This window comes from Oryx dammah, unplaced genomic scaffold, assembly GCF_014754425.2.
Source record: "Oryx dammah isolate SB20612 unplaced genomic scaffold, SCBI_Odam_1.1 HiC_scaffold_28, whole genome shotgun sequence".
Taxonomy (NCBI): Eukaryota; Metazoa; Chordata; class Mammalia; order Artiodactyla; family Bovidae; genus Oryx; species Oryx dammah.
This window is the reverse complement of record NW_024070212.1, coordinates 18318430-18341863: the sequence shown is the minus strand read 5'-3', so window position 1 is coordinate 18341863 and position 23434 is coordinate 18318430. Positions and strand designations below refer to the sequence as shown.

General features: G+C 42.8%; 1 protein-coding gene and 1 long non-coding RNA gene across 2 annotated transcripts in view; one reads left to right on the top strand and one right to left on the bottom strand.

Annotated features, from left to right (window-relative positions):
• Positions 1 to 294: 294 nt before the first annotated feature.
• LOC120855869 overlaps positions 295 to 23434 on the bottom strand; it is a 23975-nt gene continuing 835 nt past the window's right edge. Inside the window, exons 2-3 of the long non-coding RNA XR_005719325.1 lie at positions 12728 to 12899; positions 295 to 442 (exon numbers count right to left, since the gene is read on the bottom strand). This is a non-coding gene — a long non-coding RNA (uncharacterized LOC120855869). The remainder of the gene's footprint in view (positions 443 to 12727; positions 12900 to 23434) is intronic.
• Positions 16877 to 17246, top strand: LOC120855868 (40S ribosomal protein S27-like). The gene has a single exon (XM_040230676.1). The coding sequence runs from the start codon at positions 16938 to 16940 to the stop codon at positions 17187 to 17189; it is 252 nt and encodes an 83-aa protein (XP_040086610.1). The 5' UTR covers positions 16877 to 16937; the 3' UTR covers positions 17190 to 17246.

The window sequence follows — 23434 nt, the reverse complement described above, 5'->3', positions numbered from 1 at the left end:
AGTCTCATGGGCCCCATCTCTGTCTCCCTCTTTCTTTTCTGGTCATGCTGCATGGCATGCAGGATCTTATTGATACGGTACTTCCCTGACCAGGGATCAAACCTGTGCCCCCTGCATTGGAGACTCAGAGCCTTAACCACTGGGCCGCCAGGGCAGTCCTGTAGCCCGTCTCTGTAAGCCTGGATGACCACAGAAACCAGTCCTTACTGGCCCCTCGCCTCTAGCCCAACCTACCCCACATCTACTCTCCTCACCACTGTCATTTGAATTTTTCCCAGATCCTATTTTCGTCCTACTAGATGGGTTTATTTAGTCAGGACAAAAGACGGCTGATGGAAATATGATAGCAGTCTCCGAAGAGATGAAAGTCTGTCTCATAGAAGGAGGTGCAGTTTTACTCCATCTAGTTCCAGAGGGCAGAACTCAGATATGTGGGTGGTACCTTCAGGGAGATGGCTAAGAAACAAAAGGATGAGTTGACAATTCAAGTGTCAACTGGACTGTCTTGACAGGTTAGCGCGTTGCCCTACATGCACAAGCATTTTCCAATTAGAAAGCAATCTAAAATAACAAATATTCAACACAATATACCAAGAAATGAACTTTATTTGAAGTGTCAGTGATCTATGTGAGAAAAATGACCATATTTTGTTGAGAAATATGGGAAACTTAATGAAGAAAAACTTTCCCAGATGGCAAAGTTAAAATTGTAAAGATGTCATTTCTTCCTTAATTTACTTTTAGGCTTTGTGTAATTATAATGAAAATTCCAATAGAGTCCTTTTAGAATTGGATGTAATTATTTTAAAATTTCATCTGGAAAAATAAACAGGGGAGATAGCAAAGGAAATTTTGAAGACAGTTTAATTAGGGGATTATTTGCCTTGGGGATACTGAAACATTACATAGCTTACACATCAATTTAACACGCTTGCAAAGGCAGAAGTAGACCCAATTTTATAGAAGCATTAAAAAAGGATAAAAGAAGCATTGCAACTCAGTGGGGAAAAGGTATTTGAACAATTGGTTAAGAATCTGGAAAACAAAAAAAGAATTCTAACCTTAAACAGTACACCTGAATAAGTTCTAGGTAAATTAAAGAAATTAAATATTACCTTAACTGTAGGAAAACTAGAAGAAAATACAACTGAATGTCTACTCTGAGAGATCTATTTAGCATTTTAGTATTAAAAGTCAAGAAAGTATATGTCAATTGCGTCCCAGTTAAAAAAACAAATAAAGGCCATGAATGAAAATATTTTAGTTCATAAAAACATAAGAGTTCTAAATTAAAAAACTAAAATAGGCCAAAATATGAGGAATTATTAGTGGCAAATATGATGAAGAGGTAATGTTTTTGTTGATAAGCTCAAAATGATAAAAGTACCAAGATCCTTAGAGATCAAAAGTGAGTATTAGAAAGGATAATTCATGCAAGAGTTCATATTCTTTTTTCTGCACATTTTTATGAGGCTCCTACTCCATGCCTTGGACTGAGGATTGAGGTAGGGTTACGACAGTGAGCCAGACAAGCACCATCCTGCCCTTGGAGTCCTTGCGTTAGGTGGGTTGCAAATCAGAGAAAATGCAGCTCAATTGGGTTAAGCAATAAAGGATCAGTTTGATTGGCTCAGGTGACTAGAAAGTCCAGAGACTTTTTAGGCTTAAGCGAGCCTTCACGGAACAGTTTGAGGTCTCACCAAGGACCCATCTCCTTCCATTTCTTCTCTCTGCACAAGAGATTTGTGCTTCTTACATTAATAATAGCATAAAATGGGAAACAATGTGTCCAATAAAAAAGAAATGGACAAGTACCTGCCGATGCAGCCACTCTGGAATATTATGCATTTACAAATGGCCTTTATGTCACATCAGGGAACTGTGCTTAGAATATTAAGTGAAAAAAAGTAAGACAAAATTTTATGGATACTTATTTCAGCTTTGCAAAAAAAAAATAATAAAATTTCTCCAAAAGGCTAGAAATAAACATACCTAACCACTAATCATGTTAGTGTTCAAGCAGGATTTATTCTTCTGTTTGTTTTTTGTTATCTTTATTCTTCATTTTCCATATTTTCTATAGGGTTCAGCCTTCCCTTTCCAGCAAGGCTCTTTTCCCACACTGCCTTCCACTCATGCCAGGATCATTACTCCCTTGTACATTTGCTGGTGTTATTTCCTTCACCAGAAATGCCTTCCTCTTTTGACCTCTTAATCCATTAAATATTTATGGATAATTGATACAAGGGTATTGTGCCGTTTATGGAGTATAATGTACATGAGAGCACTATGTGAAGTGTTTTACAGATGTTAATTGTTATTGTTAGGAGGAAAAAAATGAGGAAGAAAAGGAAGAGAAAAAACTATTATTTAGACAATATTGTGCTGGGTGCTAGGGGAGGGCAGGATGGAAAAACAGAACATTCTGCAGTCCTCCAGAAGCTTAGGATCTTATCAGATGGGAAGAGGGGGAAAAAATACCATGTTGTGGAACAGAAATGGATAGAAATGAAATGAATAGAAATAGATAATGGAACATGTGAGGTGCAGATATGAGAGAGGCAGTCTGTGCTATAAGAGAAAAGCAGAGAAGAAAGGTTGGAGGAGGCAGAGCTAGAACCAGACCCTGGGGGTTTGGGCACAGGAAGGTTCAAAGAGAAAGGACACAAAGAAAGCTTGAGTTGGAAATAAATGAGGCATGTGGGAGGGTGGTGAGCCTGGATGAAGATCCTGCTGGAAAGTAGTAGGCGGTTAGGGGGAGGTAAGCCACATCGCTGGAATTTTTATTTTATTTAATTAATTTACTTATTTTGGTTGCACTATGTGGCATGCAGAAAGTTAGTTCCTCTACCTGGGAGAGGACTCATGCCCCTTGCTTTGGGAGTGTGGAGTCTTAACCACTGGACCATCAGGGAAGCCCGGTCCTTTGGAGTTTTAAAAAACTAATATGTACATCCCAGGGTGGGCAGGGTTCTTCCTTGCCTATCTTGTTCAATAGTGAATACCTTAGTACCTAAAGAGTGGTGCCTAGAACCCAGCAGATGCCCAATAATAAATATTAGTTGAATGGAAGTTGGGATGAATGAATCATAGGAGTGATATCATAAAATACAAAGGTTAATCAAAAAAAGGTGGATGGCACAGACTGAAAAGGTAGAGGCTGGCAGCAAAGAGAGAAGTTAATAGATTATTAGGGTACTTCCAGGCATGAAATAATGAGGGGCTGAACTAGAATTATGGCCACTGGACTTGAAAGTAAAGGACTGGTGTGAGAATCATTTGGAAAGAACCAATAGGCCTTGGTGACTGACCAACCAGATCTACAGAGATGGAGAGAAAAGATTCAAAGACAATATCAGGAAACCTTAAGCATGGTTCAAGACTTAGCCTGAGTTCCTCGTCTAGGAAGGCTTCCCAGAATTCTCAAGCCTGTGCTGTGCGTTCTGTTTCTGCAATCAATTAACACAAATAACCTATATCATCTTCTATTAGGATGTAATAATTATAATATTATAATCCAGATTTTACATATATTTGTTTCACCAACTAGATTGCAAGCTTTGAAAGGTCAAGGAAATATTTAATCCCCACAGTGCCTGGCCCTGGTACTGCCACAAAGTATATGCTCTGTAAATCCTCACTGATTAGAAGAAATCGGTATTCTCTTCTGTACTGAAGAGGGCACTTACCTCTGTTTTTGTTTTGAATTGTTTTCATCTTCTCTCTTAACTGGTCCCAGGTAGTGTGGTAAAGGGGCTTCCCAGGTGGCACTTGTGGCAAAGAACCTGCCAGCCAAGCAGGAGACATAAGAGACATGGGTTTGATCTCTGAGTTGGGAAGATCGCCTGGAGGAAGGCATGACAACCCACTCCAGTATTCTTGCCTGGAAAATCCCATGGACAGAAGAGCCTGGTGGGCTATAGTCCATGGGGTCACAAAGAGTCAGGCATGACTGAGCTCACCCCACCAGTTTTAATTTCCTCATCCATAAAATCAAGACAACCGTGTCTACCTAATGAGAACATTTACTGAAAACTTATGTACTGGGCACTGCTGTTTAATTCCCATTTTACAAACGAGGAAATTGAGACACAGAGAAAGGATGCACAGGTAGGAAGTATGGAACCAGTAGTCGGCCATCGACAACCTGGTCCCAGAGTCCCTGTGCTTAATGCTGCACTTTATAACCTCACAGGCGTGGTGACTGTCAATACAAAACCATATCTAAATATCATATGTAATGTTTCTGGCAGTGTCAGGATATACTGAATATGCTTATTATTATTATTATTGCTATTTTAAATATTTATTTATTTGGTTGTTCTGGGTCTTAGCTGTGGGATGGGGGTGGTCTTCCTAGTGTCATGTGGGATCTAGTTTCCTGGCCAGGGATCAAATCTGGGCCCTCTGCATTTGACAGAGTCTTAGCCACTGGACAACCAGGGATGTCCCAGACTATGCTAATTATTGTTAACAAATATTTTCAAGCATGTAATATGTCTGTGGTTTGGGTTAGGCTTTGGGGATGTGAAGAGGAAAAGATACAGACTCAGCCCTCAAGTTTCTCCCAGGTTTAACAATGCCACCAGATATTCGTATGCCAAGAGGAAAACAGACAATCATAAACTATCAATACTAAAGGAAACTTCAGAAAACATCCAATCTAAGAATAAACAAATGGGACCTAATTAAACTTAAAAACGATGAAGGAAACTATATGCAAGGTGAAAAGACAGCCCTTGGAATGGGAGAAAATAATAGCAAACAAAACAGCTGACAAAGAATTAATTTCCAAAATATACAAGCAGCTCATGCTGCTCAATACCAGAAAAATGAACAACCCAATCAAAAAGTGAGCAGAAGACCTGAAGAGACATTTCTCCAAAGACATACAGATGGCTAATAAACACATGAAAAGATGCTCAACATCACTCATTATTAGAGAAATGCAAATCAAAACAACAAGGAGGTATCTTACACCAGTCAGAATGGCCATCATCATAAGGTCTACAAACAATAAATGCTGGAGAGGGTATGTAGAAAAGGGAACCCTCTTGTACTGTTGGTGGGAATGCAGACTGGTGCAGCCACTATGGAGAACAGTATGGAGATTCCTTAAAACACTAGGAATAAAACCACCATATGAACCAGCAATCCCACTACTGGCCATATACCCTGAGGAAACGAGACTGAAAAAGACATATGTACCCCCCGTGTTTACTGCAGCACTATTTACAATAGCTAGGATATAGAAACAGCCTAGATGTCCATCAGCAGATGAATGGATAAGGAAGTTGTGGTACATATACACAATGGAATATTCCTCAGCTGTAAAAAGGAATACATTTGAGTCGGTTCCAATGAGGTAGATGAACCTATAGCCTATTATACATAGTGAAGTAAGTCATAAAGAGAAAGACAAATACCATATATCACACATATATATGGGATCTAGAAAGATAGTACCAACTATCCTACGTACGGGGAGACACAGGAGACACAGACAAAGGAAACACAGATGTAAAGAACAGATTTTGGGGCTCAGTGGGAGGAGGAGAGGGTGGGATGATTTGAGAGAATAGTATTGAAACATATACATTACCATATGTAAAATACATAACCAGTGCGAGTTTGATGTATGAAGCAGGGTACCCAAAGCTGGTGCTCTGTGATAACCTGGAGGGATGGGGTAGGGAGGGAGGTGGGAGGAGGCTTCAGGATGGAGGGGACCCATGTATTCATACTGATGTATGGCAAAAAGCATCACAATAGTGTAAGTATCCTCCAGTGAAAATAAATAAATAAATTTTAAAAAAGAGAAAACATCCAATCCAACTCCTTCATTTTTCAGAGGAGAAAACTGAGGCCCCAAAGTGGGAGTGAGGTATGAGTAATTAAAAAGTGAAGCTTGGACGAAAGTCCCGATCTCGTGCACTGGAGTGCTGTGTCCTTGGCATAAGGCAGTGTTCAAAAAAGGCCTGTGTGAAATGACAAAGCAGTTTTCCTTGGCAAGCAGAAAATGGGAGGAGTGGTTGCTGATGGATGGAGAGAAGCCCACCAGATCCTCCAGACTCGGCTGACTCACTGCATCTGCCACTCTTTAGCAGCCGCTGTCGTTCTAAATTTCAGCTGGCAACTTCCTTTAGCTTTCTTGTCTTCTAATGAGGGTGAGTGTTCCATTCCAGATGACTTCTCTAACTAGGGTGTGTCCTTAACTAAATGACCAAATCTCTCTTATCCTTGGGCTCCTCCTCTTAAGAAAAATCAACCTCCACCATCAAAAAATAGGGTTGGCCCCAGGCCTCTTTCAGTTCTAAAATTACATGGATCTTTGTAGGGGTGGGGGTGGAAAGGGCCCTACAATGTTCAGCCAGTGAACTTGAAAACTAGAGGAGGTTTTTTTGTTTGCCAAGAGGAGGTGCCACTACACCCCAGGCTGCAACCACAAGAGGGCAGCAGGTCCTTGAGCACCACCTACCGTGGGCCTCACAGGAAGAAAAGCAACCACTCTCCACAGACCTTGCCTGGCCCCTGGAGCTTTCCTGTTGTAAATCCCAAACTCACTTATTTAGTGAAGGGCAGCCAGCCAGGTTGTGGTGAGACATGGGAGCAGTTTTGCAAATTAAGTCTAGCACCAGGAAGATGAAAGATGAAAGACTGGGCCTAAAAAGAATTGGGATTCTAGGAAAGTAAATATTTTATGAAAAATTGAAAATGTATCTCTGTCCTGGTTTAAGTTGCCTACAGCTCACATCATCAGAGGCAGTGCTTGGAAAAGAGCTGGGAGTTGGGAGGAAAGAGTTGGTGCTTTTGAACTGTGGTGCTGGAGAAGACTCTTGAGAGTCCCTTGGACTGCAAGGAGATCAAACCAGCAATCCTAAAGGAAATCAACCCTGAATATTCATTGGAAGGACTGATGCTGAAGCTGAAGCTCCAATATGTTGTCACCTGATGTGATTCATTGGAAAAAACCCTGATGCTGGGAAAGATTGAGGGCAGGAGAAGAGGGCGGCAGAGGATTAGATGGTTAGATGGTTAAATAGCAACACCGAGTCAATGGAGATGAATTTGAGCAAACTCTGGGAGATAGTGAAGGATAGGGTAGCCTGGCGTGCTGCAGTCCATGGGGTCGCAAAGAATCAGACACGACTAAAGGACTGAACAAAATTTTTAGCAGGCAGAAAGATGATTGTTAAAACTCATCTGTAAGGCTTGTGTGTTAGACCATCATTTCTTAGAGTTCCTTGAGAAGTCTCTGTTCATTCTGTTCATGTTTAATAAGCTCTTACTCAAGAAAGAATTGGCTCTGGAAGTTTCCAGAAAGCTCAGCTAAACCAACACTTAATCAATCAATTTTTCTGGAAAGGATGAAAGTAACCAAAATTATCATGTGTTTATTGAATGAAGAGCACCAGCCTGGGCACCTGAGGGGCCTGAAAGGATGGAGAGGGAGTTCAGTGAGGGTGGCAAGGAGTGTGGGGCACTGGCCCATCTTTGTTCTCTTCAGGGTTCCATTCAGGAATAATCACATTTCAGATCAACTCAGCAGCCAAAATTTCCACATGGCCTGCTCAAGGGTCTTTTTAAATATATAAAAGAATTTGATTCCTTGAGAAGACAGTTGCTAGTGGAATATAACCTTGCAAAATACCTAGAACACCCACAGAAAAGGATATATAAGGATATGAGGTTTCTATAGAAAGATAACATTGCTTATTCACCAAAAATAGAACTAGAGCTTTGTTTCTTGCCTCCCTCCTCCAGGGTCAAGGAGGGGTCATGGTTGGGATTAAATTGCCCACTACCTTACTCGTCCAGCCTCATTTCTGAGCATCTGCCACCTTGCCAGTTGTTTCCAAAACACACCACGTCCTTCCTCACCTCTCTGCCTTTGCATATGCCCTCTGCCTGGAAATCCTTTCCCTGCTTTAGCTTTCCAGCAAACTTTTGAAAGTGAAAGTGAAAGTCACTCAGTGGGGTCTGACTCCTTGCCATGGACTAACAATGGCACCCCACTCTAGTACTCTTGCCTGGAAAATCCCATGGATGGAGGAGCCTGGTGGGCTACAGTCCATGGGGTCGCTAAGAGTTGGACACGACTGAGCGACTTCACTTTCACTTTTCACTTTCATGCATTGGAGAAGGAAATGGCAACCCACTCCAGTGTTCTTGCCTGGAGAGTCCCAGGGATGGGGGAGCCTGGTGGGCTGCCGTCTATGGGGTCGCACAGAGTCGGACACGACTGAAGCGACTTAGCAGCAGCAGCAGCATACGGTCCGTAGAATTCTCCAGGCCAGAATACTGGAGTGGGTAGCCTTTCCCTTCTCTAGGGAATCTTCCCAACCCAGGGATCGAATCCAGGTCTCCTGCATTGCAGCTGGATTTGTTACCAGCTGAGCCAGAAGGGAAGCCCAAGAATACTGGAGTGGGCAGCCTATCCCTTCTCCAGCGGATCTTCCTGACCCAGGAGTCTACCCAGGGTCTCCTGCATTGCAGGTGGATTCTTTACCAACTGAGCTATCAGGGAAGCTCAGCAAACTTTTACCCATCCTTCAAAACCCCATTCAATGACACTGTTTGGTGAAAACCTCCCTAACTCCCCAGAGGATCCCCAGACGGTTAATCATCCTTTATCAGTGCTCCCAGAGCAGCTGGTTCAAAACTTATCACCCTGTGCAGTCATTGTTCATTTTCACGTCTGCTTTTCCCCCCAAGACTTGAGAATTCCTAAAGGGCAGGGGCTGAGAAATTCTCTCTGTGTCCTCAGTCCTGGCCCATTGCTCACTGCGCAACCTCAGTCAATGCTGGCTGAACAGAAATGGATTCTCTTTCCTGTAACCAGCAGGGTGTTTTGCAAGGTGACCAACCAGGATCACTGAACAAAAGAAAATCATTCCTGGAGGGAGCCCTGGGGCGCTTGCCTAGTACCAGGTTTAGTTCAGTTCAGTTCAGTCGCTCAGCCGTGTCCGACTCTTTGCGACCCCATGAATCGCAGCACGCCAGGCCTCCCTGTCCATCACCAACTCCCCGAGTTCACTCAGACTCACGTCCATCGAGTCCATGATGCCATCCAGCCATCTCATCCTCGGTCGTCCCCTTCTCCTCCTGCCCCCAATCCCTCCCAGCATCAGAGTCTTTTCCAATGAGTCAACTCTTCGCATCAGGTGGCCAAAGTACTGGAGTTTCAGCTTTAGCATCATTCCTTCCAAAGAAATCCCAGGGTTGATCTCCTTCAGAATGGACTGGTTGGATCTCTTTCCAGTCCAAGGGACCCTCAAGAGTCTTCTCCAACACCACTGTTTAAACTCATCAATTCTTCGGCGCTCAGCCTTCTTCACAGTCCAACTCTCACATCCATACATGATCACAGGAAAAACCATAGCCTTGACTAGATGGACCTTAGTCGGCAAAGTAACGTCTCTGCTTTTGAATATGCTATCTAGGTTGGTCATAACTTTTCTTCCAAGGAGTAAGCGTCTTTTAATTTCATGGCTGCAGTCACCATCTGCAGTGATTTTGGAGCCCAAAAAAATAAAGTCTGACACTGTTTCCCCATCTATTTCCCATGAAGTGATGGGACCAGATGCCATGATCTTGGTTTTCTGAATGTTGAGCTTTAAGCCAACTTTTTCGCTCTCCTCTTTCACTTTCATCAAGAGGCTTTTTAGCTCCTCTTCACTTTCTGCCATAAGGGTGGTGTCATCTGCATATCTGAGGTTATTGATATTTCTCCCAGCAATCTTGATTCCAGCTTGTGTTTCTTCCAGCCCAGCGTTTCTCATGATGTACTCTGCATAGAAGTTAAATAAGCAGGGTGACAATATACAGCCTTGACGTACTCCTTTTCCTATTTGGAACCAGTCTGTTGTTCCACGTCCAGTTCTAACTGTTGCTTCCTGACCCGCATACAGATTTCTCAAGAGGCAGGTTAGGTGGTCTGGTATTCCCATCTCTTTCAGAATTTTCCACAGTTGATTGTGATCCACACAGTCAAAGGCTTTGGCATAGTCAATAAAGCAGAAATAGATGTTTTTCTGGAACTCTACAAGATCTTTTAGAACTAGTACCAGGAGCTAAACGCATATAACTGATTGCTAACATTCAATTGCATTGGAAGGCACACATTACAGTAGAAAGTTATATGGAAGGAGACACCTTCTGATAGTGTGATTAAGCTCTGAGACATGAATTTAATGGAGTGGTGAGTGCTCCATGTTGAAGGTCTTTATAATCTAAACGTTTTGGAAAAGACCATCCAAAGTGAGTAAGATAAATATGCATAAATGACGGGACTTTCCTGGCAGTGCAGCTGTTAGGACCCCACACTTCCATTGCAGGTAGCAGGGGTTCGATCCCTGGTGATAAGATCCTGCGTGCCATGGCCAACAAACAAACAAATATGAATAGATGATCTCTGTTTTCAAGTTTATGTAATAGAACTGCCCAGCTCTGGGCATTGGACATGGGGCGGAGGCTTTAGTAGCTGCACGTGGAATTACCTGATCCTCCATAAATGGGTGTTGGGGTTGGATACATAGCTGCCACTTCTCTACACAGCTCCTCACAGCTTTGCCTCATTTGCAAACATCTGCGGGATCAGTAAATATTAGTACATATGTGCTGTCAGTAAATAGATTTTGCGAGAGCTGCCAACACCCGCTGGTGCTCTGTGCTTGAGCTTCTCTGTGGCTCCAAGTCTTCCTCTCTGCCTCCTTGTCCCAAAGCCTCTTGGCATGGACATGGAGAGAGCCAGTTATATTGAAATATAGGTTTCTCAAGAGGCAGGTCAGGTGGTCTGGTATTCCCATCTCTTTCAGAATTTTCCACAGTTTATAGTGATCCACACAGTCAAAGGCTTTGACATAGTCAATAAAGCAGAAATAGATGTTTTTTTCTGGAACTCTCTTGCTTTTTTGGTGATACAGCAGATGTTGCCAATTTGATCTCTGGTTCCTCTGCCTTTTTTAAAACCAGCTTGAACATCTGCAAGTTCATGGTTCATGTATTGCTGAAGCCTGGCTTGGAGAATTTTGGGCATGACTTTACTAGCGTGTGACATGAGTGCAATTGTGCGGTAGCTTGAGCATTCTTCGGCATTGCCTTTCTTTGGGACTGGAATGAAAACTGACCTTTTCCAGTCCTGTGGCCACTGCTGAGTTTTCCAAATGTGCTGGTATATTGAGTGCAGCACTTTCACAGCATCATCTTTTAGGATTTGAAATAGCTCAGTTGGAATTCCATCACCTCCACTAGCTTTGTTCATAGTGATGCTTCCTAAGGCCCACTTGACTCACATTCCAGGATGTCTGGCTCTAGGTGAGTGATCACATCATCATGATTATCTGGGTCATGAAGATCTCTTAAGCTCCACGAAACCACCTTTCTTTCTGTCTGCATGAATTCAATAATCCTAGAACCTGTTTTTTAATTAAACTCTTTTCATAAGAGCGTTCTTGTGAAAAATCTTATTTCTAAAAGTATCTCTACATATAGATGAAGTAGATACTATCATGTCTAGTTTACAGTTGGACAAACTAAGTTAAGATAAGTTCAGTGCATAAGAAACAAGTGGCTACTGATCCAGATCTTTTCTGCCCGGTCCCCCTACCCTTTCCCCCTTCTTTATTTTGGCAAGTCCTAAATTTTGTCCTGCTATTCACAAGCAAGGTATGTACACAAGGAAGAGGGTACTTTTAGCCCTAGGAGTAAGTCTGGATGCATTTGAGTCATTCACAGTAATTTCAGTCCCTTTGCCAAAGACTCATATAGGGGATTAGCAAGTGATACACTTCGAGCCTATGAGACATGAGAGAATGCTGATGTTAGGATTCTAAAAAGGATTTCTTTGCTTTGACAAATACACAGTTCCTATTTTCTGCTTCTCAGTATGGTGGCCATGTGTGAAGTGGTGCCTGGAGTTTAGCAGCCATCTTGCCTCCATGAGGAGAGTTAGCCACATCATCCAGATAATACACTGAAGATGGCAGAGGGGAAGATGGAAGGAACCTGGATCCTTTATGATGTGAATGAGCTTCTGAATTAACCAACTTTGGAACGCCCCACCTTTAGTCTTGCTGTTTATGTGAGATCATACATTTCCTTTTTATTTAAACCACTTTTGCATTTTCTGTACTTGCAGCCAAAAGCATACTGAGTAACTTGTTAAGGATTAAAGGTAAATAAGAACCAGTGCAGATGACCCAAGTTTCATAAGCTTTTCCACTGGATGATGCTATTGAGGCAGCATTGGTCTTTTTATTATGAGAGCCCATCCTACTGTATTATTTCTGAACTATTGGCTCTGGGAAAAGATTTCTAGGAAAAAGTACTCCTGAAAAATTGAGTTTGATTTTGAAAAAAGAAAGAGGTGGGGAGATATGGGAGAAAATGGAGAGAGACACAAATAACATAGTGAAATTTGTGTAGGAAGTTGCAATGGAAGGATGGAGAAAATTTTTATCTGGGAATGGTCCTTTGAAATACGATGGTCAGGTGTGGTGAGAGGGATGAGGAAAAAAAAAGTCAGTCAGTGTAGCTGTAAGAGCCAGGGAGCTTTTCTCTTCAATGAGAAACCCAGGAAATCTCAGAGAGATGGTGTATGACAAAGTGGCAGACAAGGGCGTGATATGAAGATGACTAGGTAAAGGGCTTTGGAATACTGCAACTACAGAAAGCTGACAGGGTACTAACAGAATTACACACTGAGCTGACATCAGTGCTCACTCACGGTGAATTTGTGGCCGACTGGATTCTTTAGAGTCTACCCAGCAAACTTTCTTTTAGGCGTGTGAGCTGGGCATGTGATCCAAGTTTGGATAATCATAGTTCTTCATTCTCCAGGCAACTTCAATCAGTCCAAGTGCTCGGCACATGACTCAAGGAATGGCCAGAGTCCTTCCCTAGAAAATTATATACAGATGCTGAGAAAAACCAGGTATTTTTTTTTGCTAATAGATAAAGAAACAGAATTGAGCAGAAACAAAAGGCAGAAGAAAGAGGGAAGCGACCTCGAGTTCTCTGTGTCAGACCTTAAGGCCTAGGCTCCTATAGCATTTGTTTTAAATCCGTGAACTACCCCAGAGTGGCAGATCATTTTCTTCAGAAATGGCCACCATGATATATCCCATCCCACGTACTCTAATTACAGTGCAACACTGACACTCCTTCTGTGGAGTGGTGGTGTCTATATCCCTGCCTTTTGCACCTGGACAGACCTTTGTGACCACTTGATCTGAAAATGTATGGTGGAAGTGGTGCTATGTGACTTCTGACACTGAATCATAAAAATGCCATACACTATTGCTTTATTTTTTGGGGACTTCTGACTTTGGAACCCAGGTACCATGCTTGAAGAAGCCAGGAGCTACATGAAGAGCCCATAGGGGTCATGCCAACAGCCCTAGATGAGGTCCCAGCAGACAGACAGCCTCAACCAGAAATGAGACATATCCAGATGAACCCAGGCATTGAGTCACCTTGAGCCTCAGTCTTCCCAACTGAGGTTCCAGGCATCAAGGGGCAGGGACAAGTCACCTCTATGTATCCTATCTGAATTCCTGACCCATACAGTCCATAGAATAATAAAATGATGGTGCTATATCACTAAACTTTGGGATGGTTTGTTACCCAGCTACATTTAACAGAACTACTCAGTGTCTTTCTTAGCTATGTGAACCAACAAATTCTCTTTTTTGCTTAAGCTAGTTTGAAATGAGTTTCTTTCCTTTGCAACTAAAGGAATCTTGACTCATAAACGCTCTGTGCTCAGTTGCTCAGAAGTGTCTGACTCTTGAGATGCTATGGACTGTAACCCACCAGTCTGCTCTGCCCATGGAATTTTCCAGGCAAGAATACTGGATTTCCTACCGCAGGGGATCTTATTCTTTACCGCTAGCGCCACCTGGGAAGCCCCCTTAAACCCTCTGTGCTAAGTCACTTCAGTTGTGTCAGACTCTTTTGCAACCCTGTGGACTGTAGCCCACCACGCTCCTCCATCCATGGGATTCTCCAGGCAAAAATACTGGAGTGGGTTGCCATTTCCTTCCACGGGATCTTCCCGAGCCAGGGACTGAACCTGGGTCTCTTCTGTCTCCTGCATTGGCAGGCGGGTTCTTTACCACTCGGGCCACCTGGGGAGCCTCTGTGCTGTGCTCAGTTGCTTAGTCCTGTCCGACTCTGCTACCCCATGGGCTGTAGCCCACCAGGCTCTTCTGTCCCTGGGGATTCTAGAGGCAAGAATACTGGAGCGGGTTGCTATGCCCTCCTCCAGGCGATCTTCCCAACCCAGGGATCGAACCCAGGTCTCCCGCATCGCAGGCGGATTCTTTACCAAGGTAGCCTGGGAAGCGTCCAGTCTCGGAATTATCCATTCTTGCAAATCAGTTACTGCATTTACTAAAAAAAAAAAAAAAAAAAGGTGGTTTCTCACATGGTCTTCACAGAAAAAAGTACAGAAAGACAGTGAAAAAGAAAGAAGAGTCAGAATTAGGGCAGAGGCCTAAAAAAGGGGTCCTCTTTCTGTTTTCTTCAATCGATGACTTCATGGGACATGGCATGCCTTATCTCCTCATTCAAATCATGTCATTTTTCTACTTAGGATTGGGTGCTAGCCACTGATTTACTGAGTGACTTTTGACAGTCATTGTTACCTTTCTGGGTCTATTTCCTTTTTTAAAGGGTGATAGTGGAGGGAGCTAGTTCTTTATCAGCAAGATGAGGAAACGGGGCTAGATGTGGTATTTATTAGCATTCTTAATAATAGCCTGTGTTAAGTATTATGTTAGGTGTTTCCCACATATTCCCATTTGCTCCCCACCATGCCGCTAGGCAGCAGATATTATTAGCCACTTTATAGTCCTTTCCTTAACTAACACGCTATCCACCCTGTTGAACTTCTTCCCTAGTGCCTCTCACTATGATACACTCTGAGGGCGTGACAAGTCACATCGGACAAGTTCCTCATTTTTAAGAAGCTTATGTTCAGATTGGAAAGGTAAAGCCAAACTAGGTAATAAATTGTTACAATCTAAACTGACCATAGATGCAACAGGAGTTACGTTGATTACCTATCATCATGGAACAGGTTACCACAAATTCAGCAGTTTAAGACCACACATGTAATCTCACAAGTTTTGTGATCCAGGATTCTGGGTTCAGTTTAGCTGAGTTTAGGGTCTCACAAGCCTGCAACAAGGCATTGGAGGCGTTATGTTTCCGAGTTGAAGCCAGGATCCTCCTCCAAGCTCATGAGGTAGTTGTAACAATTTCTTGCAGATATAGGACTGAGGGTCCTATTTTCTTGCTGTCCACAGGGGGCAACTCTCAAATCCTAGACGCTCCTGCAGTTCCTCCCACGAGCCTTCTCCACAGGCCGTTCACAACATGGCAGAGTTCTTCTTCAGGGCCAGCAAGAGACTCTCACTCCAGTCAGCAAGAAGGGAGTGTTACATAACGTTTCTGTAACCCTGGGAGTGACACACCATTATCTTCACCATGTTCTACTGCCTAGAAGCAAGTTACAGGTCCTGCCCACACTCAAGGCAAGGGAATTACACAAGTATGTGACTCACTGAGGGGGTGATGGGGTCACAGAAAGGTGTATTTCCTGCAGGAATTTAAAAAAGAGAGAGGGATCAGAGTAAACTGGAATCCTCGGGGGAGGTTTCATGGAGGGACTTAGGCTACAGTTTGAAGGATGAGTAAGAGTTAGACCAGCAAAGAGGGGAAGAGAAGAGGCAGGCCATCAAGGACCAAAGAACTATATGAGTGATGGTATGGAGGTGGGGTTCTCCTCACAGTACACAAAAGCTAACAGAAACCTGCTGACTTTGTACATCATAAAGGATAGGAAGAACTTTAAAGAAAAAGGAAGCTGGATAATGGAGAGTCCTGGCCTTGGTGTCAGAAAATTTGGGTTCCAGATTCAGTTGTGCTATTAGCTAGCAGTGTGACTGGGGCCTGCTGGTTATCCAAGTTTAGTTTCTCAAAAACGCTTTTATTTACCTGGTTATTGTGAGGACTAACCACGCGCTTGGCTAGGTGCCCTGCAAAATGTCCTATTTCCAAAGGTAGCTTCATCAACTTTCAAGTCCCTGCTCTCTCTGGGTCCCCCAACTCTCTGAGTCCTCTTTCTCAGTCGTTCCCCCGATCTCCTTCCTCTTAAAGTCTCCTAAATTTGACGAGGGAGAGCATTCTCTGGGCTCTGACCTTGGTCCTTCTCTCACTCGCTACCCCTCTGCCTTGGGACTCTCAGGAGCCCCACCCAGGACTGATGGCTCCCAAATCTATGCTCCAGCCCAGACTCTTTCCCCTAATGCCAGACTCATGCATCCAACCAGTAACTGATCAATTCTTCTTGGGTCTCCTGCAGGCCCCTCAAATCCAACATACCCCAAACTGAATTCATTATCTTTCCGCCCAAACTTTTTCCTCTTCCGTTTCATACCTGCTCTTAAAGAATCCCACTGGTAAGTCATCATTCTTTCCTTCCCCACCTACCAGAGAGCCAAATGATCACCAAGTCCTTTTTGTTTAGCTTTTCTCCCCTCCATCACCACTGCCCTAGCTTGAGTCTCATCAATTCTCACCTGAATCACTGCAGTCGCTTCTTAACTGATCTATCTCATTCTATCTCCACACTACACAGAATAAACCTTCTGAAGCACAGATCTGATGATACTGCTGCTCTGCTCAAAAGCGTTCAGAGGCCCCCAAGTAATTTGGAATGACATGCAAACTCCTGGGCACCCTCTTCAGTATCTGAAACCCTCCCGGATCTGACTCTTGCCCACTTCCCCTGTCTCCTCTGTGCCCGCTTCCTCCCTGTTGCCTCTGCTCTAGCTTGCAGTTCTCACACTGCTCCATGTTCTTACAAATCTCTGTGTGTCCTGCCACATTTAAAATGGATAACTTTCCAGCAGTGACAACCTCATGAGAACATGCCTCTCGCAAAGAGTCTTCTTTATCCCTCTCCAGAAGAGAAGAAGAAACACAAGAAGTGCCTGGTGCAGAGCCCCAATTCCTATTTCATGGATGTAAAATGCCTTGGATGCTATAAAATCACCACCGTCCTTAGCCATGCACAAACAGTAGTAGTTTTGTGTGTCAGCTGCTCTACTGTCCTCTGCCAGCCTGCAGGAGGAAAAGCAAGGCTTACAGAAGGATGCTCCTTCAGACGGAAGCAGCACTAAAAGTATCCTCTATCAAGATGAATGGGAAACCATCCCAATAACCACCTTTTGGATACATCCTGTCTATTGTCTTGTTTTACTGCTAGGAAGCTATTCAGGGGCAACCAGTAGTGTGGACTCTAGAGTCACTCTAAAGTCTGGGGCAAGCAAGTGGCCAAGTACTTAAAAAGTCCATTTGGGACATTACTATCCCTAGGTTCATGGAGTAAATCTGCAGAGCTTGATTAAAACCTGGAATAGTATGTAAATGGGGTATTTCCTTTCACTTTTATGTTTTCTTAGAATTAAGAACTGAGAGTTGATACTTAAAACGCAATCCAACACACCGCTTTAATATAAAACAGCTTAGGATACTTTATTTACAGTTCTCAGAAGCCTTGTTTGGAGGCGTATGAGTACTGGGAGGCACCTGATCTGGGGCTAGAAATCTCCGGTCCCCTATAGTTAAAGGCTTGTCCAAGCAGAGGTTAGTGTCTTATACTCCACAGCCAGTGTTGTGGCTGATTCTGAGCTGGTGGGGGTTGTGGACTCATGAACGGAGGGGGAGAACGTGTGGATGTGTAAGAACCTAGAAGTAAAGGAGGAAAGGAAACAGAAGGATGAATAGAGGTGAATGAGGGTGATACCTGAACGTTTCGAGATACAGATGATGATTCTTTACCTGTGTACCTAGAGTTGGTACGTAAACAACCGAAACTGTCTGTATCTTTTTTAGGAAGGCATTGTATGCTGGAAAAAGAATAAGAGAGATGTCAACAAGATCTATTTTCACTGGAGTAAGGCTTTAAGGGTCAAGTCCGTTCTTAAGTATTGCTATAAAAAAGTAATGCTTCAAAATAAATAACACTATATACTTAACAGGAAATTTTTATTCAGTGATTTTTAGAGGTATTCCACCTTTTGTCTGAAAGATGGGAAATGCACGTGTAGATAATGGTATCTGCTGTGTTGCCTGAATCATCTCTGACTATGCATTTGAGCAAAATTAGCTATAATCTACGGAGAAGGCGATGGCACCCCACTCCAGTACTCTTGCCTGGAAAATCCCATGGACGGAGGAGCCTCGTAGGCTGCAGTCCATGGGGTTGCTAGGAGTCGGACACGACTGAGTGACTTCACTTTCACTTCACTTTCATGCACTGGAAAAGGAAATGGCAACCCACTCCAGTGTTGTTGCCTGGAGAATCCCAGGGACAGGGAGCCTGGTGGGCTGCCGTCTATGGGGTCACACAGAGTCGGATGCGACTGAAGTAACTTAGCAGCAGCTATAATCTAAAGTTTAGCAGTGATTTCCACTTCTGAGTGGTAGCTGTTTGCCACATGCAGTTTATTGCTTCTCAGTAAGTTGGGCAGGATCTTTGGTCCACCAGGTGACTAAGGGTAGGGAGGCTACGTCAGTTTCAATTGCATGTCCCAGATTAGATGTGATAAATAGCTAGTTTGTGAAATAAAATGAAGGTAGTTTCCAAGTTTAAAGTCCATAGTGCTGAATATAAGGACTCCTTACCTAGAAAGAGGAAAGCTGTTGATGCCCACACCACAGAGTGGTAAAGAGGAGACTCTGGTAAGAACCTGCGAACTTCTGGAGAACACCTGAAACATCACATTGATCTATGCATTGGCAGAATAAAAGAAGATAGTTTTTTGATATATCCAGGACAGATGTTGCATTTAAAAATTATGTGATTCTGAGATGTCTAGCTGAAACACTCAAAACCTAGCCCTTTGGGAAATTCTTTTGTTTTTTACCAGAGAAAAAGGGGTGAACTGTACTTGGTGCCTCTACCTCTTTTTGGCTTTTTACCACTCTAATGTAACAAAATACAATTCTTGAGCCTTTCTTTTCAGCTTGCAACTGCTAAGTCACTTCAGTCGTGTCCGACTCTGTGTAACCCCATAGATGGCAGCCCACCAGGCTCCCCTGTCCCTGGGATTCTCCTGGCAAGAACACTGGAGTGGGTTGCCATTTCCTTCTCCAATGCATGAAAGTGAAAAGTGAAAGTGAAGTCGCTCAGTCGTGTCCGACTCTTAGCGACCCCATGGACTGCAGCCTACCAGGCTCCTCCGTCCATGAGATTTTCTAGGCAAGAGTACTGGAGTGGGGTGCCATCGCCAGGAATCTTTAAATGCTCTGCCGCTGTAAAATGCCTGTTATCTTTCCTATGTACTTTAGCTCCAGGTGACATCCTTCAACTTTTAATCCCTCTAATCTGGAACAATGACCTCTTAAATCCAGGAGTCACTTGTCCTTTTTTATTCAGCTGTCATTTCTAGGGAACATAACTTTGTTCTCAATAAAACTTTAGGCTTACGCCTTTGGAAGTGAAAAAATAATAATAAAAAATAAAATAAAATATAACATGGATAGCTGTCAAGGGCCGACAATACAGCACATGGAACTCTGCTCAGTGTTGTGTGGTGGCCTGGGTGGGAGGAAAGTTTGGGGAAGAATGGATACATGCGTATGTATGGCTGAGTCCCTTTGATGTTTACCTAAAACTGCCACAATTATCATTAATCAGTTACACACCATACAAAATAAAAAGCTGAAAAAAAATTTCTCTCTGCCTTGGCAGAATGTCCTTCCACCACTACCCTTCCTTGCCTTGCTAACTCATCTATGACCAGTCAGCCGTCCCATGCAGAAGCCCTCTCCGACGTGCACTCTTAGCAGCTGGTGCAGCCTCCGTCACAGCTCTCATTGCTCAGGAGTGCCAAGGCTTGTACTGTAATCACTTTTTCTTTTGCTGTCTCTCTTGCTAGATTCTTGAGAGTGGTAATGGTGTCTTATTTTCCGATATTGATGCTCTGATCACCTTTTCTTCCGATCTGATCCTTCTAAGTATTTTCTGTATTTATTTTGTGAGCAGGCAACACATTCATCTATCTAAAAGAAGTTACAAATGGCATAGAGTGAAATGTCTCCCACTCCTGTCCTCCCTGCTCCCCACAGTTGTCCAGTCCCCCTTCCCAGAGGCAATCGATGTTACTGGTTTCTTGTGAATGTGTGTGTATGGGCTCAGTCTTGTCTGACTCTTTGCCACCCCGTGGACTGTAGCCTGCCAAGCTCCTCTGTCCATGGAATTTTCCAGGCAAGAATACTGGAGTGGTTTGCCATTTCCTACTCCAGGGGATATTCCCAATCCAGGGATTGAATCTGAGTTTCCTGTGTCTTCTGAATTGGCAGGCGGATTCTTTACTACTGTGAAATCTGGGAAGACCTTCCTGCGAATACTGCTAGAGATATAAACATATCTATGGTTCCCTTTTATGCAGAAGTGGTATCATATTCTACAGACTGCACCTTTTCATTTAATTGTGTATAGTGTCTGTGAGGTCATTCCTCTTTAGTAAAGAACTTCCTTATTCTTTACTTACAGTTTTTCAGTTTTCCATTGTGGCTGTATCTTAACCAATGAACATTATTTCCTAGCTTTTGTGAAGACAAACAATACTGCAATGACTAACTTCACAAAAATGTCATTTCGCACATGTGCAACTGTGACGGTAGAATGAACTCTTACAAGCGGAACTGACAGATCAAGGAGTATGCACATTTGTAGGTTTGATCATGTCATATTGCCTTCATGGAGTTTGTAGATACCATGTTTGGATCCCTAGCCACTATTACAGAGTGTAAAGCAGACAGACATTCAGTATATCTTTGACAAATACACAAATGAAGAAAAAAAAAAAAAAGCAGCCCAGCTCTTTTAGCAGAAGTTCTCTTTTCCTTTCTCTGATGCCTTGCTTTGTTGGATAAATTTCTTCCCATCCAGTGCTCTCTTCAAACCAAATGATTCATGTTCAATCTAAATGCCATTATTATTTTGGAGCAAGATTCTCATTCCAACTTCTATTCATTTCCATATTTATTTAACTAATCAAGATCCCTCTTCATTAGCTTGGTTATAAAATATGGCACATTAATTTTATAATATAATAACTTTGAGTTCTCATCCGACATTTTAATAAGATATCTTAGTTATTCTACTGGGGTTGTTTTTTTGGCTGCATCTCTTGGCTTGTGGGATCTTAGTTCCCTGACCAGGGACTGAACCAGCACCCTCAGCAGTGAAAGCAGAGTCAGCAGGGAATTCCCTATTCTACTGCTTTCCCCCTGCCTGTGCTTGTATAGTCCATAAATTATCTGGAGGGGTTGCTTGTTGTTTTTACAAGTCATCAAACCTCTGTAAATTAACTTTTATTCTCTTCTAACTATGTATCCCTGTTGTTTTTCCTAGATTCACAGCTTATTAGCTGTGTGAGCTCTTTATGCCTGTTTACTTAATCTATGAAATACAAGACATTAAAGAGTTGTGAGGACTAAATGAGATTATAGATATAAAGTGTTTAGCATTGAGTGCTTAGTGTTTGGCACATAATAATGTCGAGAGAGACAGTCCTTCATGGGTTTTTTATGCTTTTTACCCACCTTCCTGGGGCATCACAGGTGGCACATTAGTAAAGAATCTGCAAGAGACGTGGGTTTGATCCCTGGGTTGGGAAGATCCCCTGGAGTAGGAAATGGCAACCTGTTCCAGTATTCTTGCCTGAAAATTTCCATGGTCAGAGGAGCCTGACAGGCTACAGTCCATAAGGTTGCAATAAGTCAGACACAACTGAGCACGCACGTACACACATCCACCTTCCTGCGTATGACGAGAATGCAAGGCCCTGACCAGTTTTTACCAGGGTCATTGCTCAGGGTTATGTTCACAGTGAGCAGATGTGAGGAACGAAATTAGCTCTCCCTCCAGGATAAAGAATATGTTTGCTTACTACTCCCTACAGAATGGTGTAGGTTCCCCAAGCTCAGTGTTCCTCAATCGTGGAGTTTAAGTCCACCAAGTGCACAGCATTCATCTGAGCCTTCATGTCATCCTTGTGGCACTTGGTAGGGCAAGAGGAATTAATACAAAGGGGCTGAAGTTGTTGCTCCTGTCATGAATAAAATTCCTTTGTCTCTGACCCAGGAATCTTGGATCTTTTTTCAGCATTCATGAAACAGTAACAGACTTATTAGCTTGCCAGACTTGAGCAGTAAGTGCTTAAGCAAGCTATTTTTCATATTTTTGTTCTTGTTCTTCTTACTTGGCTTGCCAGGCATTCTGCACAATATTTGTAAGCTAGTGTTTGTGTAGTTAGCCAAAAAACATCAATTACTGCTATTTGCAAAGAACACTACTGTGCTGTTGGGGGAAACAAGATGAATTTGAAATAAAGGTAACTTCGAAATCATTGCTCAATACTATGTTATCATTTATATATGAAATCTAAGATATAAAACACAGTAGTGAATATAACAAAAAAGAAACAGATTCTCAAAAGAAAGAAAGAAACAAACAAACAAACTCTCAGATACAGAAAACAAACTAGTGTTACTAGTGTGGAGAGGGAAGGTAGGAGGAGCATGATAGGGGTTAGGAATTAAGAGGTACAAACTACTGGGTATAAAATAAGTAAGTTACAAGGATATATTGCACAGCACTGGGAATATAGCCAATATTTTATAATAACTATAAATGGAGTATAATCTTTAAAACTTGTGAATCACTGTTATATCCCTGAAACTTACATAATATTGTAAATCACTATATTTCAGTAAGAAAAAAAAATGAACATTTTAAAACTAATAAAAAAAAACAAAACCCAAAAAACAAAATCACTACTCAATTGAAATTATTACTTGGCCACTCTAATATCCAGGTCTAAATCACTGAGACTATAGTCTCCTCTACATAAGCTTCTTACATAGATGGGGCACTCTGGGTGGAGAAGATCCCCTGGAAAAGGATATGACAACCTGCTGCAGTATTCTTTTTTCTTTTTTCCAAAGCAACATTTATTTAAAGGTTAATCAAAATTCTCAGAATAGCATTTATTATAATATGATTTTTGATAATTGACTAAATCAGTGGCTCTGAAGAAAAACACCCTTGTCTTGATCCTGCTCAGTATACACCACAGTGCATGGTTTCCTTGGATACTGGATGATGCCATTCAGGTCTATGTTTTTATCTGAAAGTGGTGCCCTGAGGATGTAGACGTAGATTTGGGTCTGTCTCATAACTTCATATCCAGTGATTTTTGTTTTCTTCTGTTAGACTTAAACATGTGGACTGTCAAACGCCTGCGAGCTGCCTCCGAGCTCTACAAATGCTCCTAGGGAGGGAGGTACCCTCCCCCCGCTCCCCCCCCCCCCCCCCCCCCCCCCCCCCCGCCCGGGGGGGGGGGGGGGGGGG

Coding starts and splice junctions, on each gene's coding strand:
- LOC120855868 (XM_040230676.1), top strand. CDS start 16,938: ATGCCTCTCGCAAAGAGTCTTCTTTATCCCTCTCCAGAAGAGAAGAAG.